Consider the following 14,867-nt stretch of genomic DNA (forward strand, 5'->3'; position numbering starts at 1 on the left):
TTGTATGAGTTAATATTAAGAGAATATATATATATTGATGAGAAATAATTGAGATTATTGATTAAGAAAAATAAGTAAGAGAAGAAAAATCAGCCGTAAGTATTTTTACTTTTGTTTTCATTTTAAGTAAGGCAATATTATTATTATTATTATTATTATTATTATTATTATTATTATTATTATTATTATTATTATTATTATTATTATTATTATTATTATTATTATTATTATTATTATTATTATTATTATTATTATTATTATTATTATTATTATTATTATTATTATTATTATTATTATTATTATTATTATTATTTTTGTTATTGCTTTATTCGAGTTAACAATTGTTATTAAAAAGTCTGATGCTCCTATCGCGCTTTTACCACATCTGCGTTACACACTGACAGTACTTCCTCACATTCTATCACTCTCTATATTTGCGCTACCATTACACTTACATAGAACCAACCACCACAGTCACATTTAATAATCACATCTATAACATAAAATATAAAAATTAATAAAATCCACCGCCCTCACAGGAATAAAAACTGTGTTAAAATTATTTTTACCACTGATTATGATCACTGGTAACCATTTACAATAATAACAATAACTAAGTTACAAATGGCACATATAGCAAAACCCACTTACAGTAAATAAATAACAAATATCACTTTCAACATGCTTCAACATAATTAAATTATTACTGTCACTTTTTTTAACGAGCTAATCCTCTAGTTATACTAACTTATCAACCTCAATAGTTACTAAGTGAGTACTGAATAATGATAATATACTTGGTCACAACTATTCAATACTCAGTAACAATAGGGCTCATTAACGAATACAAAGTAAAAATAACAGCACACGTTAGGAGATGTTGATCTTAATATTTAAGGAAGAAATTAAAAAGGTTTGCATATTAATGTTGGCGTATTCGATCTATATGCTGCATTATTAAACATCGTTACTGAATAGTGCATTAAGGCCTGTTTATAAGGAAAGCGGGCTGGCTCGGAAAAACGAGCCAGCCCGCTTTCCATATAAACAGGCCCTTAGAGAAAAGCCTTGACAACCGACAGCGAAGACTCCCGAAAACTGGGAACGAAGTCAATTTGCTATTTTTGGCGGTTAATACACTTTCATTCATCCCTCGTATTTGGCTCGCCGCAATTTATAAATAGTATTCAATTGCATATATTAATATTAACGATGGCAGATATCGTTGCTGATCAAAAAGAAGCAGAGGTTAATTTTAAAAATAAACATTTCTAACTTTATTAGTTTAAAATTAGTAGTAAAGATTAGCTACATTAAAATTTTCTTGAAAAAGTACAAATATTAACCGGCTTTGTGTATTACATATGACAATTTACTCATAAAGTTGATGGTTTTTTTAGTAAATTATATATACTTGCACTCAGTCGGGTTTTTCTATAAACTTATATGGTGATGGACTTTACTAAAGCCAAGTTTTGAATTTAAAAGTTATCCTCTTAATTTTGTTGCAGATAATTATTAAAGTTTTATATTTTCTATTCTATTTTTATTTTCTTACCTGTTTTAACATATTACAGCCAGGATTAGAATTACTTCTAATATTAATTGAAATGATTGAGTATATCTTACTATTACTTAGTTCTTTAGGTGTAGTGTCTAAGCTTTTCTTGGCTTGATATGTATGTGTGTGGGTGTGTGTGTATGTATGTATGTATGTATACATACATACATACGTATGTATGTATACATACATACATACGTATGTATGTATGTATGTATGTATGTATGTATGTATCTGATTGGTAGTTGACCATTTGTTTAAAAACAAATGGTCAACTACCAATTCAGGTGCTCAGTGACATTCTAAGCCCGATGTTGCATAATTTTGAAATAGCATTCAATAAATGATGTCTTAATCAGATCAATTTTTTATGCAAATAAATTAATAGTTGTTTGTACTTAGAGTTTGATCAATATTAGTTAATTTATGTATGTTAAAGTTATCAGTTGATAATTATTATATGTATGTCAGATAGATCAATAAATATAATTTTATTGTCCTTTAATTAACTGTAATAAATTTAAACATTTAATTTCTTTTAATTAAACTTTCTCTATGTACTTTAAGTAATAGTTTATTGAGTTTGTGTACAGAAAGTCTAAGATATAGTTTACAATGAATTTTTAGTCTAATAAATTTTATTTTATGAAATTTGGTAACTTTGTAAAAGATGAAGAGTATTGATTTGCCTAGTATTTTGCACAATTCTTTTTATTAGGAGTTTTTCTTTTAAAAGTTTTGTACCTTCAATTTTACATATCATTTCCTATATTCTAATTGTTTTGTAAAATCAAATAAAAAATTATGATACTTTTGTCTTTATAGATTCCTAATGCTCCATTGGATGAAAAATCTACTACTGAAGATAAATCTAAGAAAGGAAACAGTGAAAATAAAGAAGAAACACCAAAAAATGGGGATGATCATCAATTAACATCAGAATCATCAGAAGAGGAACTTGGTATAGTGTGTTTGAAGGATAACAAATTATTGTAGTATAACTGCCTCATTTTTTTGCTGTATCTTATTTCTCTTATTATTATTAAAAGGCTCTCTTGAAAAACCCATTGAAATATTAACCAAAAAAAGAGACAGAAAGAGTGTTGAAAGACTATCTTTGAATAATGCTGATTCAAAAAAATCATCCCCAGAAGATGATCTTGACTATACAAAGGTGATTCTCCTAATTTTCCTTTTCTGAATCAATTTTGCAGGTGTTTTATTTTGAATATCTCTTATCTGATTTTAAATAAATATTGTTAATTTTTTAAAAAAGTTTTTAGAAGTCTAACTAAATTTATCTAAAGTAAATTTTGAAAATACTTTTTTAGGGGAAAGGAGCAAAGCTAGGTGATATTCCATATGGTAAAAAGAAAATTTTTTCTGATTATATTTTACATTATTTGTTTAATTTTTTAAAAAAATTAATAATAATAAATAAATAAAAAAAAGGAACAATTAACTGGAATATTCTTAACTCGTTTAAGTGAAATATATGCTTGATAAAACTCGTCCAGAAGATTTGAAATCATTACATAGACTCTTATATTTCAAGCCAGGAAAAGTAAGCTTTTTTAGGTTACTTTTTTAATTTGAAGTTATGATTAATCAATAGTTCTATAAATGAAATAAGTTTATGCATTATTTTAAAGTGAGTTGTAAGATTTGTAAGTGGAAATTTTTTATACATTACAAATAGTACACTATATATTTCTGTATGTAATTTAATTAGGATAACTTGGAAAAACAATAAGAACAAAAAAAAAGTGTCTAAAAAGTATAAAACAATATATTTTTTTAATATCATGATATGTATTTTCTAAAACTTTGAAAATTTGCAAGAGTCTTGGGAGACCTGTACCCTTCTCACATGAGATCATGAATAGCCTCATTTTCTAAGTCCACATTGTCCTTAATTATGCTCAAGGAATTGGTAGATACGGTCAGCATTATAAGAAGGTTTAAGCATTAGAATTGTACCTCTATAGTTGGAACTTCTGGGGGAAGGGTAAATCCATGTAAATTCATCAAATTTTCTTTTAAAAAAATGCAACCTGAAGTTTTTGCTAATTTTCACACCACTGGAAGACTCCAATAAAATATATTTCCAAAATTTCAGCCTCTAAATGAAACTGGATATTTATATTTTACTGAAACCTTTAAGTGGTGCAAAAATCAGCAAAAACTGAAACTTTGGACTGTAATAAAACATGTATATGAAGTAAATGTAAAAATAGAAAAACTTCTTTAAAAAAAAAACTTATCAATTTTTATTTAAAACACAATAATTTTAATGCATCAATATATGAAGATAAAATATTTTAAAGAAATTAATTTATTCCTTCCAATATTTAATAATTTCAAAGTTTTACTTAGGTACTCTCCATCACATCTTTTATATATATTTACTAGACCTGATAACAGTTTACTAGACCTAGGTTTACTAAACCTTTACTAGTACCAGTTATTGTAATTGATTTTTTGGGACCATCTTTTTTATGTTGGATCTAATATTTGTCTAATTCTCCTTAGTTACTTCAAAAGGTTCAAGTTCAGGAATATTGCTCCTCCTCCTGAACTATAGGAGTATATCAATTTATATTTGTTTTTACTGAAATACTAAAAAATCAACATAAAATAGTTGAACCCATTAATAGTGACTGATTTTTGAAAAAATGTTGTGTAAAGTTGAAGGCTTTATCTTAAATGATGTTTTCCCTAAAATTTAAATATCTCATGCTGGTGATAAAAAATTTTTGGAACTTTTAGGAAATGTATACTTTTTTTTTCTTGATATTTATTAAAGCTAGCCATAGCAAGTAATGTAATATATTTAAAAATCTTTCTTTTTTTTTTAGAATACAACATTAAAAAAAGAAATTCGCCTTTTCTGTGGATATCCATTTGATGAGGTATTATATTTGACACAAACTTATGTTTTTTCTTCTAATGTTTATTAGTATATTGACTACAATTGACAAATATTGAAATGACTTTCTGAGTAAAGTCTTTTGAAAGAATTTTATTGATTAGAGTTCTGAGTGCCACAGTCGGGTTTTGTCATTAATGGAAAGAAATTCTATACCAGAATTAAAGTTTATTTCTGGAATACTGGGCTTAGAAAAAAGTGGCGATAAGGTGATACTATTTTGTTATCTTAATACTTTTAATATTTCAAATTATAGTAATAATATTTTTAATATACATTTACTGGTAATAATATTTTTGAAATAATTTAATTACTGATAAAAATCATTGATGAATTGATTTTTATTAGAGATTTAACATTCAATTTATAAAATATAGTTTTCCGCACTGATAATTGTCACTAATAAATATCAGACTGATAATTTTTTATAAGCAATCTCCTGAACTTTTTAAGTGGTTTATAAAGTTTATACCAATTTTTTATACACTGGGTCAGAAATCACAAATGCTGTTTTTAGTGTTTTGGAAGGAAAAGAAATGTAAGTTAAAATTAATTGTGGCTAACCCTATGATAAACTTTCTATACTAAATCTACTCTTTGGAAATGTAGCAGAATAATATCACAGTAGATTTTTTAACCTTCTGTAGAGCCTTTGTATTTACAGTTGTGTAAGTAGGAGATTTAGTAAGAATAATTGAAAATTGGAAAATTTAAAACATGAGTATTAGCTACTAAACAGTAAGTTAAATTTTAGTAAGATTTTGAGTGAAACTTAAAAAGTTGGAAAATGCAATCTGCAGATGGAATTGTGAGACATGCGCTTTCAGAAGATTCAGGAAAAGGCATAATACTATTGGTATTAGAAAGCTAGCTACCAACCTAATGGTTTCTTTCAGAATTATTTTAGACAGTAGAACACTTCAACACTGTTGAAAACTGAAACTAGAATACTGGTGTTTTAGCTTTTAAGCAAGTTCAAACATGCACAAAGCTACCTAGCTAACCCTATCATGATATTTAATTTTAGTGGAGAGCATTGATTCTATTTTTTCAAAAGAAACCCACCACTGGTATTTGAATCACTGTTACTTACCAACCGTAGGACTGTCTGTAATATTATATTGACATTTTGTTTTTCCGTAATGATTAGTGATGAATAAAATGCAAGCTAAAATAATTTTTATATTTAGATATACAAAGTTACAGGGAAAAAAATGCGATCCCTCACATTCCTTACATTATTTTTTTTTAACTCTTCATTGGATTGCACAGAATCTCTATTCTATTAAATTCGCTAAACTTATTTTTAAAAATTAACAATTTTAGTATGAATATAAACTTTAAATGCCATAAAGCTTTGCTGTTTTAAATGCATAGAGAGTTCTATTTTAAAAAATTTCAAAAAATATGATTAATTTTAAATGGCTGATATAGAAGTTTGTACTTTATTAATCTTTATTAATGGAAAAACTAAATGCTAATGCTTAAGTAATATAATGTTTAAACTAGTTTTTATTTTGTTTGGTTACAACTATTAGTGGTATTAAAATCTTTTTTCCATATCAGTTACTAAAGATTTATGTTTATTCAATTTAGGGAAAGCTAAAAGAGAATTTGTTAGAATTTTTATTTAAACCTATTGATATTGGAAAGGTGAGTTTTCACGCATTTTTTCTATGAATAGGATTCTAGGGCATATTTCACATTTCTTTTTTATAACTGCCTAGAGCAGGTAAAGAGGAACTAAAATCTTTTAAAATAACTGCTTTAGAAAGCTTTTTTTATACCACTCTTGAGGTTGCTTATTTTCTAATATTTTTTACAAACTAAATTTTTCTAACTTTTAATGATAAACTTTGTAAAGCTTAACTCAGTTAAGTTCTTCAAAATCTAATCTTTTTCTATCCATTAATTTTTCATATTTGATGTTTTACCATTCTTCATGCAATTTTAAATTTCTTCTTTGCTATCCTATCTTAAAGATATTAGGTAACAGATTCTTTTTATTTTACACATAATTGAATGAGTTAATAACTAGATAAAAGTTTCTAGTGAACTCATACTTTAAATTATTTTTTAATTATCATAAAAAATTTATTGCAATGCTTTTCTTAGAACATACCAGGCTCCAAAAAAAACAAACCAAAAAGTAAGTGTTTCTGGCTGTTAATTATGATTGTTTTTATTTTTCTTGTAATGTTTAAGTCTTAACTTAAAACTAAATTGTTGCATAACACTTAGAAAATAGTGATAGATAACACTTAGAAAATAGTGATAGATCTTTTTTTTGTGCTTTTGTACCTTTAGAAAAATCTGACGACTCAAAAGATATAAAGGTATTTATATTTATTAGAAAATTCAGTTTTCCAAATTTGTATATACCTATATTTATTGTGATATAAACTAAAGTTTGTTAACTTATCAAGTTTAAATTGTTATTTTAGTAGATATTTTTGGAGATGTTTTGAATTTTTTAAATGTACATTTTAATAATTTAAGTTTAAGTTATTTTGTGCTGTTTAGAAGCCAAGTAATGCTCCTTCTAAGAAGTCAAAAGATGAAAAACCATCAATAGAAAGTGATAAAAATAAAAGTGAAAGCGAAGAAAATGCAGAAAAAGTACTTTTAGTTCTTATTGTTTTTGTTTTTTTGTTTTCTCAAAGATAAGTAGTTTTTTAAAGAATTAATTGTAATTTTACTCAGAATGATTGCACTTAAAAGTTGGGTTTATCGTGCAGGATTCTCCTAAAAAGAAACAGAAAAAGTCGAAAGTTATGTCTGTTAAACTGCCAGCTCCAAAAAAGAAGAGTCCAACAAAAAAGAAAGAGGGTATGGGGATATATTTAAGAGGGTATATTTTAGAAAGATCTTTTAAACAACATTTTCAATATCGCTGATGATTATTTATAACTTATTTGTTATTTAAATATGACAATTTCTAATATTTATCTATGATTTAGAATTTTTTTTTTTTGTTGTGGTTATTTACAGATTCAAAGCGTCCGGCTGAAGTTAGCTCTGAAAATGAAGACGAACCATTATTTAAAAAAACCAAAAAAGAACCTTCAGATTTTGACATCAAGAAAGTTGTCAAAGATATACTTAAAGATGCTAATTTAGAAGAAGTGACAATGAAAACAGTGTGTAAGCAGGTAAAATCGAAAGCGTAATTTCAAGGTTTTATGCACAAAAATTTATATAACTAGTAAGTATCTCATATGGTTCCTTATATTTGAAAATGAGATTCTGAATATGTTATTTAGGTATATGATCATTTCCCAGATTTTGATTTAACTAGTAGGAAAGATTTCATCAAATCAACAGTGAAAGAGGTTGTTTTTTTTTTGTTTTTTTGTTTTAACCAGCAAAAGATTTCTACCTTTAAAAAAGTTTCGATAGGTTTTTAAACTTATTGAAAAAGTTAATACAAAAAAGAGTAATGGCAAGTTAATGTTGAATATTTAGACCATCTCGTGACACTGGTGAATGAGTCAACAAGAACCAAGTATGGAGCAATTGCAACAGATCGAGCTTAAACTACAGAAAACTAAATTATTATTATTTACTGTTTCTTTAAGTAGGTTATAAGTTCTTTTAGAAATGGTTTTTATCTCTCCGATGTACTCATTTTTACAACCTGCATTTAGAAGAAAATAAGTTAAGATGTCATTATTCACTTTTTTTACCTTAAATTGCTACGAAATTTTTAATAATGTTAGGGAAAGTGTCAAATTTTTTTGAGATTTTAGCGCGTCGTAAACCTATCAACATTTAAATCAGATAAGTGATTTGTTTAACTCCAAGAAACATAAATGATTGGCACAGCATGTGCCAAATGCAGCCTTTGCTGCTGTATTTGATGGTGTATTCCAGTTTGATGAATGCGCTTCTTGTTTTTGAAAAGATCGATTGCGTAATTTTTAAAACTAAATTAGGGTGTAGCTATAAGTATGCTTGAAAATTTTTCATTATAAGTTTATGAGATTTTGTAGATTTTTGTATATCGAATCCAACAAAGCATTGTCCACTGCAAAGGTGGACGTCCATCACTATTCGTTTCGATATTATTTCGATAAATTTTGCCATGATAAAAGTCAAGAATATTCCGAGAATTTTTTTTTTTTAATTTTGTTAAAGAAAAAGTATTTTGAGAATGTTCCAAGAAAGGGTAAAGTTCAGTATTTTGTGTTGATGGCTAAAACTTGTCTAAAAAATTAACGAGAAAGTATATCAAACAAAATATTAGAAAATGTCTAAATAGAAAACAATTTTCGAAGAGAGGTTTTTATAAATGAAATTTAATTAAAAGTATTATGTGTTTTTTGATGATTTAAGTTGGAGAAAATTGATAGAAAAGAGATGTGTCTTTATAAGGAATCTCCTCAGAATCTTCAGAGGTATGGTTCCAGTATGTTTTTGAAATTCTCCTAAATTAAAACTTAACATTTTCAGGCCAAAATTGGTGCGTAGGCAAGAAACTATGTTTCCTACTACAGAAAAAGTTGGCATCATTAAGATAAAATAAAAGTATTCTAAGGAAAATCGGAAAATTTTTTGGAATTACAAGTAAATAAGAGTTATAAGAAGAAAATTTGGATTTTTTTTTGCGAAAGTCCAAGAGAAAAATTTTTCTATGAATTAAGTATGATAACGAGATTTTCCGATACAAGACCCCTACCCTTCGACCACTGATTTGCACTTAGCTCTAAGAAAGTAAAAAAACATTCATTTTTCAAGATTCTAATGCAGTTCCAGAGAAATTTGACCAAAAAAATTTAAATATACTAAGTCATACATCCTTAAGGTGGAAAACCCCTCAGAAAAATGAAATTTTTGAAAAAAAATATTATCTTCTTGTTTTGTGCAAAATTTATCAGAGATTCACCATCTGAAAACTAGGGTTAGGACCAGGGCTGTGGAGTCGGAGTCGGAGCTCATTTTGGCTGGAGTCGGAAAAGTTGTACCGACTCTGACTCCGGTTTAAAAAAAAGTCCCAGGATGGTCTGAAAGCTGTAGGATATCCAGACACAATGGAAATTGTAGTTTGCAACAACTGGAGGACAAGGAATTTGACATGTTATTTTTAGGCCTTTAAAACAGTGATAAGCAATAGGATATTTTGCTGCTTATCACTGAGAATCATATATCACCTCCCTTGCGCTCTCCTCTACCTTCCCTTAAACTATATAACTTCATAATCCCCTAACTCCCGACTTAAATTGTCTGGCACTGTGCTACATATTCTTAGTAGAAAGCTAGGCGTGCCACCACCAAGCACCAAAGAGTTGCTCCACAAACAGAAAGACTGTAAGTATTCAATTAACTTTGTTTCTCTGGAGAGAGAGACTATTAGAAGATAAGTGATTGAAGAAGCTGTTAAACAAAAAGAAGAACTTAATGAATCTCTCATGGGACGCTTTGTGTTTCTTAACAGAGTGAACTATTTTGCAATCAATGTTTAATTCTTTTTTGAAAAAAATGAAGCAGTTACCAAGACATTGGCAGTAAAAGACGCCAAAACTAATCGCACCAGCGAATTTCTCCAGGTCTTAGTAGAAAAGATTCTTAAAGAATATGAACTTAAAGAAGAACAAGTTCTTTCATGTTTAAAATATTGTCCAACTGACAATATTTCAAACATGATTTTGACAAATTCATAATGTTATTAGCGACTGCATAAGAGTTTATTGCATAACAAGAATTCAGAAAAGTTGTTTGTTCAGAAATTGTTTTCTTATAAATATTGTTTAAAGCACTAAGTGGTTGGATTATTTGTAGCATAGTGATGAAATAGCCAATGTTAACACTTTACTACAGCTATTTGTTGTTACAAACAAATAACTGTAGTAAGACAAACAACTATTTGTTGTTACAAATTGGTTACTTATGAAGGAGTCGGGAGTCAGGAGTCGGAGTCGGAGTCGGTCCATGATAAAATCAAGGAGTCGGAGTCGGAACAGCAGCTTACCGACTCCACAGCCCTGGTTAGGACTATTGCAATTGTAAAAATTAAATTTAATTACACATTACAATACAATAATATTGTATTGTAATATTACAGAAACAATAAAAAAAATTTATTTTGGTATTGTATTGCTGTGATGAAAAACAATTACAATAAGTATTGGATTGTTTTTTTTTTCTAACAATACAATGAAATTCGAGAACTATTGTATTGTTTTGTTTTAATGAAATAAAATTACAATAACTATTGTATTGTTTTGATGAAAACAATTACAATAACTAATGTAGTGTATTACTTTACATTATAGTAGAAAAGCTAACGAACTTACTATTATTTTTGCTATTTTGTATTTACAGATTTGAAATATATTGCAAATTTTATTTTTTACATATTTCGATCAGAAGAAATTTACGTTAAAATTATTTTTGTAACTATTGTAATTGTAATTCATTAAAACAAAACAATAATTCTCGAATTTTATTGTATTGTTAGAAAAAAAACAATACAATACTTGTTGTAATTGTTTTTCATCACAGCAATACAATACCAAAATAAATTTTTTTTGTTTCTGCAATATTACAATACAATATTATTGTATTGTAATGTGTATATGTATTTAATTTTTACAATTACAATTACAATAGTTCTAACCCTAGTTGTGGTGACAAATTACCATGAGTGTGCCATACATAGCACATTTATGATGATCATTAAAAAACCAAGTTATCTATTTTAGCCGATTAAAATTGTGTAAGTCGGGTAAAAATATTATGGTTTATATGTTGATTAAAAAGTAACAAATATGGTGTTGATCTGCAATCGGTATTAATCTTGATCACCTTCAGATCATATTTAGATTTCGCATCACCTTGTTATGTATTTCTAAGCTCTAAATGGCCGCAAAATATTGCCTGTCTGATGATAGCCTTACTATTAAAGTTGCCCAATTTACCATTCTGGCACCCCTTCCCCCTCCCATTATGTTTCAGTAAAATAGAATCAATCATTAAATATTAGTTGTACCCTATTTCAAGGGTACAAGGGTATATAGTCGGCAACTGAACTATTAAAACATTTATTAAATTTTGACAATAAAATAATCTTTTTTATTACAATAACAATATATTGTTATTGTATTACAAAGACGAATTACAATACAATATTTATAGTTATTGTAGTGGGTCATTACAATACACTTTTTTTTCAGATATTGTTATTGTTTTATAAAGATTAACACACCAATTCGAGCCGCTTGACGGAGAATTAAAAAAAAAAAACTGGATCGAGTTTATAGGGGAAATAAATCAAGTCATAGCTTTTAATTCTTGAATAAACGAAGTATAAACAAACAACATAAACAAAGCCAATAATCTTTAAGACAAATATAAAACATATATAAACCAAAATGGATTATGAGATAGTATGTAGTATGAAAGTTGAAGAATTGAAGTCTTATTTACGTCTTCGTGGCTTGAAGATATCTGGAAAGAAAGAAATTCTTGCAGCTCGAGTCTATTGTGCAATGGAGAATAATGTTATGCCTATTAAAACAGCTGAAGAGGTGAAACATGATATACATACTGAGTACAAAAAAAAACTTTTTATTAACGGTGTTGAATTACCTGATCCTTTTAAGCTCAGTAATGGCTGGTTATCAGAAGACCAAGGTCTAACTTGTTGGCCAACATTATATCCTGATATACACAATTATTTATTATTTAACTCTGCTAAAATTGCCAGTAAAGACTTAAGTGACTACAAAATGTGTAAAGCCTATAGTTACTTTAAATGTGGCTGGCTTGAACCTTTATTTTACCATCAAGTTGGAATAGAAAGTGAATACTGCTATTTAAAAGGGAACTGTAGGAAATCTGAAAAATTTAATGATCCCTGTCACAAGTTATGGATTATCTTTAATAAAAAAAACTGCTAAAATAGTTTCTGCACATTGTACTTGTCTAGCTGGTTTATCGCAGACATGTAACCATGTTGCTGCAACCCTCTTTCGAATTGAGGCTGCTGTTAGAAATGGTTTGACGAATATAGCTTGTACAAGTTTTAAAATCAAAGTGGCTTCCCAACCGCAGCATAGTAGCACCATCAAAAATATGTGACTTAAAATTTGGTCGTAATGACTTTGGTCAGCTTGGAAGAAAAAAGCATTCACTAGTATCAAATGAAAAGCGTAATTACAACCCATTAGTAAACTGTGGCTTAAAGATTTTAAATTTAACAGACATAGCAAAAGCAATTGAAGCCGTTGCTCCTCATAGCATCATAACTTCTGTTGTACCTAAACCTGATATTTATTATATGGAAGAATTAATTGTGTCTTCAAATGTTATCAAACCTACAATTTTGACCATGGATGATGTTATTGCTATGTCAGACAATGAATTTTCCTTTATTGAAAACATGAAAACAAATATGACTCAAATAATTGTTACTGATATAGAGCGTTTGACTGTAGGTCAAAACACAAATGAGCTTTGGTTTAATTTTCGAAAGCGAGTTATAACTGCTTCAAAAGCTCATGATATTCTAAAAAAAATTAAAAAAATTAACATTGGCATTTAAGTTGATATGTGGTCATTACACCAAAGTATTTCAGGGCTAACTTTTGTGAACCCAGATATACCTGCATTAAAGTATGGGAGAGCAATGGAAGTTGAAGCAGCAAACCAGTTTTTTGAAGTTATATAATTTCTTCATCAAAATTTAACTTTAAATGAATGTGGATTATTTTTAGATGTTGAAATGCTCTATGTAGGTGGAAGCCCTGATAGAGTAACCAATTGCTCATGTTGCCCACCAGCTTGTTTAGAAATAAAATGTCCGTTTTCAATTAACCATACAACACCACAAGATCCTAATATATCTCTTCCATATTAAAAAAAATTTGAATGACAAGTTTGTCATTAATAAAAAGCATAGATATTATACTCAATGTCAGGTTCAAATGGGAACTGCTAAGATGAATAATTGTTATTTTATGGTATGGACAGCTCATGGGTATATAATTGATAAAATTGCATTTGATGAAGCTGGTTGGTTAAGTATGAAAGTTGATTTTTTTAAGTACTATAACGATCATTACTTAAAAACTGTCTGTAGATTTTTCTATTAACAGGTAGGAACAAAATTGTAAAATCTTTCTTTTTTAATTATAAAATCCTTCTTATATTTAAATTGACATTTTTATTGAGTTTTTCGTATTTTTTGCCTAGAAAAAAAGAGACAATAACTTATTGTCTTATTATAAGATCCAAATAATGGTGTAAAAATATTTAGGTAAAGAATATACTGAAAATCAAAATGGTTATTCAAGCCATTTATAATAGTAAAAAGCAGTAATAATGTGAAACATATCTATTCATTATATAAGCAATATGTATATATATTCATAGGTAAGCAAGCGTGACTAATAATAAATTAAAAATTATATTTTAAACTTTTAAGCTTGAATTATTTTTTATTAAAACAGGCTTTAAATTGCATAATGCTGCACACGATAAAATAATATCATCCATATGATGAAGCATAGAAACAGGTAATATATTTTTTAAGATCCGAAAAGTTTTTATTCGGTTTATGGCCCTTTCTATGTGAATTCTTAAGTTTGCAACATCAGTAGTCTTCTTACATTCACTTGCAGTCATTTGACTCTTTACTCTTGCACCTGGCGGAACTGATAGGCTGCAATGACGAAATAATAGTTCTTCTCTTATTTGAAATCCTCTATCTGCCATCACCTCGTCGTCTCTTTCCAACAGGTCATAAAAACCACTGTCACTTATAATAAATTTATCTGATGCTCTGCCACCGTAACATTTAGATAAAAATGTTATGGACCCATTTGGTGCTATACCAATTAATACCTTGACAGTGTTGTGGTGCTTATATCAGACCAAGTCACTGCTTGGTTGTAAAGGGACTTTGGACGTTCAATAAATATTTCAAAACAATCAATAATCACTCTGCACTTGTGATGCTTTGCTTTCACAAAGGACTCAGGCAAGTTTTTTTTTATGACTTCACTTGGGAGCCAAACAATAATAGCATTTCCAAGAATATAAGCAATAATTCTAATAAAAGTGGTAAATATATTAGAACACAAAGATTTTGAAATCCCAAAACGATCAGCAATATCTTCATTTATAAAGATTATCAATTATAAAGCCTCCTTATAAAATACTCCCTAACACCAGATCTTGTCATTTTAGACATAGTAAAAAAATAATTTTAATGCACTCTAACACTGTAGCACTTTAAGACTTCAAATAAGATCCTTATACTTAAAAGTTAAATCTTGCTAAAAAATTACTCTACAAAAATAAAAACATTCGAAAAGCACGTCAAAAATAATTAGAACATTCGAATTTGTTCAGATGAAGTAACTCAAACAACAATTT

General features: G+C 27.9%; 2 protein-coding genes and 1 pseudogene across 3 annotated transcripts; 2 read left to right on the forward strand and 1 right to left on the reverse strand.

Annotated features, from left to right (window-relative positions):
• Positions 1–1,090: 1,090 nt before the first annotated feature.
• On the forward strand, positions 1,091–8,162 carry LOC145191946 (protein DEK-like). 2 transcript variants are annotated; one of them, XM_090078775.1, is made up of 15 exons: positions 1,091–1,248; positions 2,387–2,522; positions 2,611–2,735; positions 2,893–2,926; positions 3,049–3,125; positions 4,420–4,473; positions 4,595–4,699; positions 6,087–6,143; positions 6,606–6,639; positions 6,798–6,826; positions 7,014–7,109; positions 7,229–7,319; positions 7,482–7,642; positions 7,754–7,822; positions 7,956–8,162. In XM_090078775.1, exons 1-15 carry the CDS (start codon positions 1,213–1,215, stop codon positions 7,965–7,967), a joined length of 1,116 nt encoding a protein of 371 aa, XP_089934901.1. In that variant the 5' UTR covers positions 1,091–1,212; the 3' UTR covers positions 7,968–8,162. The 2 variants fall into 2 exon arrangements, 1 of the variants encoding a protein (XP_089934901.1); XR_016449813.1 differs by having other exon boundaries at positions 1,105–1,248; positions 7,194–7,319.
• Positions 8,163–11,795: 3,633 nt separating this feature from the next.
• LOC149892154 (uncharacterized) lies at positions 11,796–14,795 on the forward strand. Its single transcript, XM_090077394.1, has one exon. The coding sequence runs from the start codon at positions 11,861–11,863 to the stop codon at positions 12,386–12,388; it is 528 nt and encodes a 175-aa protein (XP_089933520.1). The 5' UTR covers positions 11,796–11,860; the 3' UTR covers positions 12,389–14,795.
• LOC149892155 (uncharacterized) lies at positions 13,889–14,673 on the reverse strand (annotated as a pseudogene).
• Positions 14,796–14,867: the final 72 nt, after the last annotated feature.

This window comes from Hydra viridissima, unplaced genomic scaffold, assembly GCF_058129835.1.
Source record: "Hydra viridissima isolate aposymbiotic clone 2 unplaced genomic scaffold, HvirCarnegie_v1 scaffold_2, whole genome shotgun sequence".
In the NCBI taxonomy this organism is placed as follows: domain Eukaryota; kingdom Metazoa; phylum Cnidaria; class Hydrozoa; order Anthoathecata; family Hydridae; genus Hydra; species Hydra viridissima.

Coding starts and splice junctions, on each gene's coding strand:
- LOC145191946 (XM_090078775.1), top strand. CDS start 1,213: ATGGCAGATATCGTTGCTGATCAAAAAGAAGCAGAG. Junction 2,523..2,610: donor ATCATCAGAAGAGGAACTTG/GTATAGTGTGTT, acceptor TATTATTAAAAG/GCTCTCTTGAAAAACCCATT. Junction 6,144..6,605: donor AACCTATTGATATTGGAAAG/GTGAGTTTTCAC, acceptor TGCTTTTCTTAG/AACATACCAGGCTCCAAAAA.
- LOC149892154 (XM_090077394.1), top strand. CDS start 11,861: ATGGATTATGAGATAGTATGTAGTATGAAAGTTGAAGAATTGAAGTCT.